General features: G+C 40.0%; 1 protein-coding gene across 1 annotated transcript; it reads left to right on the forward strand.

The window, feature by feature from the left end:
• The first annotated feature begins 1,936 nt into the window (after positions 1 to 1,936).
• LOC136388582 (olfactory receptor 5AN1-like) lies at positions 1,937 to 3,723 on the forward strand. Its single transcript, XM_066360406.1, has 2 exons — positions 1,937 to 2,013; positions 2,675 to 3,723. The coding sequence occupies exon 2, from the start codon at positions 2,688 to 2,690 to the stop codon at positions 3,633 to 3,635; it is 948 nt and encodes a 315-aa protein (XP_066216503.1). The 5' UTR covers positions 1,937 to 2,013; positions 2,675 to 2,687; the 3' UTR covers positions 3,636 to 3,723.
• The last annotated feature ends 957 nt before the right edge of the window (positions 3,724 to 4,680 follow it).

A 4,680-nucleotide genomic window follows, 5' to 3' on the forward strand; every position in this document is an offset into this window, starting at 1 on the left:
TCATCTCTCTCTCAAAACAAAGATCTTCTGGAATAGAACCACTGTATCAGATTGAACTTAAATGTCACCGTAAATAGAGAAACTGACGTGTTAGGTATCATGTTGATATTGTGTGGCGTATTCTTGTCTGATAAACCTATTGAGGCTGGGTTGTTTTCAACTTAAAAAATCCATATGGAGCAGAATTGGTACACATGGACCCAAACGAGGAAGGCCCTATATCAGACATACATTGAAACTCATAGTTCGTTTTCTAACAACTATAAGTTAAGGAAATAGGCTGGAAGGGATACTCTCACCCTTCAACTTGACCCTCAATTCCAGGAAGAGAAGTCCTCATAACTTCTGGCTGTGAAAACTAGCAGATATTTTGGCTGAGTGAAATGGAAGGCTGCTGGAGTCTCAGGCGTTCCCCTTAAAGGATCTGCACATGGACTTACCTGGATTCACTTGCTCTGAGCTTAGCACTGGGGCAGCTGCTGAAAAGGCACCAGGGACATATGTGGAGGAACTGAATAGTGTGGCATCAGGATGGAAACTGGTGGGACAGTTTTCTTCCAAACTAAAGTGCTGGCAGAGGCCATTGATTATTTTCATTTTCTGAGCCATCTTCTCATAGATCTTTCTTTTTTAATTTTAATTTTTATTTTTTAAAATTAATTGTGTTTACATAGATTCTAGGGTCACCCCAAATGCATCCCCCTCCTCCCTATTCCCTTCAACATCTCCTTTGTCCCCCTCTCTACAGCACCCTCCCCCCTTCCTTTCAGGTTTATCCCATCCTTTCATCCCCTTTCCCTCTGTCCTCTTTTCCTCTGGTCCCTTTGTCCCTCTTCTGTCTCAATTCCATTCCTCAGTTCTCATTATTCCTTGGATTCCTCAAATGAGTGAGGTCATATAATATTTTTCTTTATCTGCCTGGCTTATTTCACTCAACATAATAGTTTCCAGGTCCCTCCATATTGTTGCAAAAGGTAATATGTCCTTCTTTTTCATAACCCCATAGTATTCCATAGTATATATGTACCACAGCTTTTTAATCCACTCGTCCATTGACGGACACTTAGGCTGTTTCCAGATCTTCACTATTGTGAACAATGCTGCCATAAACATGGCGGTGCATTCCTTTTTTTCAGTCAGTGATATGGTGTCCTTGGGATATATTCCTATAAGTGGGATGGCTGGGTCAAAGGGCAGTTCCATTTTTAATTTTTTGAGGAATCTCCATACTGTTTTCCAGAGTGGCTGCACCAGTCTGCATTCCCACCAGCAGTGCAGGAGGGTTCCCCTCATAGATCTTGCAGACAGGTGCCATATCTGAGTCTCCATCAACCTGGCTAATGAAAACAAATATGATGATTGAAATTTGAAATTCAGTGAATGAGTTAAACAACCTACTAGCACAACTTATGATAGAATGAAATTACTGGAAGGGAACACAGTAGGGAAATAAACTCAAATAATGGATGTTTCAGTAATGGGGGGGGGGTAGAGCTATGCTCCTAGCTAGCATATCATCGTGGGCAAATCCTTCACTGTTCTGGTTCAGGTTCCTCGCCTGAAAATGGAGGGTGCTGGATCAGATGATCCCTAGGTCTTTTCCAGTTCTAATGACTTCAAGTTCATTAAAACAAAAGTCATAAATCATCAGGTCATGATTGGACTGTGGTGAAGTAGGGAATAAATAGGTCCAGAAGGGACACGGATAACAAAGTAGTGAGGAAATTAGCAGAGAGAAAATCCCATGATATTTATGACTCTAGAGAGCAAGGGCCTGAAGAGTTTTCTCCCTCTAATTGTCTTTTGTCCTGTTGCCTCTGCCCTTTAATAGCACATTTAAGAGGATCCCCAGTTGTGGGCATCTCTCTTGCTGTGAATGGACAGCCAGCTTCATGGCGAAAAGCTCCCCCGTCTTGGAGTATGATAGGGCCCACTTGGAAAATTCTTTTGAAAAGAAGCAAGCGATTTCAGCCTTTGGCAAAAACTCTGTCTTCCTGGGGGATCTGGGTCAAGGTGAGAGGGTAAGATTTAGAGAAAACAGTGGATCATGTGCCATCTCAGTATTTGTGTGATTCTCTCAGCAGGGCATAAATGGAGTAAGGCTTATAAGGTCTTCAGTCTCTCCCATTCAGCCCTTCCCTTTCCCTCACTTATTATTTTAAATATATTTGCTTTAAAATTTGATAAGTTATTACACACATGATAACTTTCCTCAGTGGGTGAAGAAAAAATAATTAAATCTTTAGATGATTTCCTGGGAGAGAAAGAGCTATTTCAAATTTATTCTGTAATGATGCCTCTTAGGCTTTACTGTTATAAAGCGGAAGCTATATATTAAATTATCAGAGGTCTTTTAAAAGGCTGTTATTTTAATCAATTATTTTTCCTTAAATATAATAATTATAGGATTTCATTTGCTTTCTAAGTTGTTAGTCATGTTTTTATATATCTTTTCATTTTCATGAGACTTCATGAAATAATTGAGAACCTGAAGCAACTGACTAGGTCTTCTGGACAATTTGAGAGGAAAAAATGGGGTCCTTTCAACCAGGACAGTGAAGCATTTCTCCTTTTCCAGTGCTCTATGGAGGAAAAAATTGGCACATGTGAGAACTATAATGCTCTCATGTCACCCAAGTCAGCAGTGCGTTCTCTTGTCTCTTTCTGATACTAGGAGAACCAAGCCAATGATTGGGGGAAGAAATATCACAGAGATCACTCATTTCATCCTCTTGGGATTCTCAGATTTTCCCAGAATCATAGCAGCGCTGTTTGTTGTATTCCTGTTGATCTACATTATGACTCTGACTTGGAACCTATGTCTCATTGTCTTAATAAGAATGGACTCCCACCTCCACACACCCATGTACTTCTTCCTCAGTAACCTATCCTTCATAGATATCTGCTATGCGACCTCCACAGCCCCCAAGATGCTCTCCAACTTCTTCCAGGAGCAGCAGACGATCACCTTTGTGGGTTGTGCTGTTCAGTACTTTGTCTTTTCAACCATGGGACTGAGTGAGTCTTGTGTCATGGCAGCCATGGCTTATGACCGATATGCTGCCATTTGCAATCCACTTCTCTACTCATCAATCATGTCCCCCAGCCTCTGTGTTTGGATGGTGCTGGGGTCCTATTTGGCTGGACTCTCTGGTTCTATATCCCAGCTGTGTGCCATGCTTCAGCTCCGCTTCTGTGGGCCTAATGTCATCAACCACTTCTTCTGTGACATGCCCCAACTGCTAGTCCTTTCCTGCACTGACACTTTCTTTGTGCAACTCATGACGGCTATATTGATACTGATCTTTGGGATAATAAATGCCTTACTTATCATGATATCCTATGTCTATATTGTCTTGTCCATCATGAAGATCACTTCAGCTAGAGGCAGGTCGAAGGCTTTCAACACCTGTGCTTCTCACCTGACAGCAGTTACCCTCTTTTATACCTCAAGTATATTTGTCTACTTGAGCTCCAGCATTGGCGGTTCCTCCATCTTTGACAGGTTTGTATCAGTCTTTTACACCGCGGTGATTCCCATGCTGAATCCTTTGATTTACAGTCTGAGGAATAAGGAAATCAAAGATGCCTTAAAGAGGTTGCAGAAGAAGAGAGGATATTGCTGTGGTCAATGATTTTGAGATTTTTTGACAGATTTTGTCTCATCAAAATTGCCTTAAACCACAATAACATGCACATGAATGGAGTATGTTAAAGTTCACACTAACTTTGAACAAAAGAGGCTGAATTTCACACAATTAGCATGCCAAAATGGACTAACATCTGACTCGAGTCTACACAATCACAATATCTTTAAGTTCTGGGGGTTCATCTCTTTCATCCTTCTTGAGGAATGACCTCATCATTTATTAACCTACCTGCAAGTATTTGTGAAACATCAAGATTTAGAAACTTGTTGTTTCTTTTTGATTCTGAGATTGAGCCCTGTTCCATTTCAGGCCTCTCACTCTAAAGGGGAGATACCTGGCAGAGGCCCTCAGGAATGTAGAAACCTTGTCTCCCAAATATTCTGATGCAGCATAGTCCAGACATGGTGGTGATCAATGTTTCTTCTATGGTTCTGCCCATAATGAGAATGAACAGAGAGAGGGATGTGCTTTTGGAAAAAAACAAAGCCATACAATTATCCTAGTAATATCACTCTATGGTTTCTTTCAGTTTTAATTATCTAATACCTTTTTGGTCACATCTTAGTCTTTACCACTTATTGTCTACGGAAGGAGTGATGTGAATCATTAAGAAGAATGGAATGAAGTATGTAGTTGCTTTAGTTTCATTTACTTACGAGTCTGATGATATCATATTTTGCATCTACTGTGTATTGGGGATTTTTTAGGAGAGATGTTATTCAAAATCAATGTCATAGTCAATAGCACTTTCTGATATTGTAGCACTCAAATGTCTCTTTCTCCATTGAATCTGGAACATTTACCCTTGGTGTATGGCCAACAAAACACACTTCTAAATCATTTCTGCTATTTCAAGGATCTATACATGTTTGTGTGAGAACTCATTGTAATAATAGATTATTAAATATTCAATATAGCAGAGACTAAGAATAAATATGGAAAACTGCTACACATTCTTTCTTATTGTTTGTGTTTAATATTTTATGTCCTGGAGATTTATGGTTATATGGAGTGATATGATGGGTGGAGT

The sequence above is a fragment of the Saccopteryx leptura genome, chromosome 1 (genome assembly GCF_036850995.1).
Source record: "Saccopteryx leptura isolate mSacLep1 chromosome 1, mSacLep1_pri_phased_curated, whole genome shotgun sequence".
In the NCBI taxonomy this organism is placed as follows: domain Eukaryota; kingdom Metazoa; phylum Chordata; class Mammalia; order Chiroptera; family Emballonuridae; genus Saccopteryx; species Saccopteryx leptura.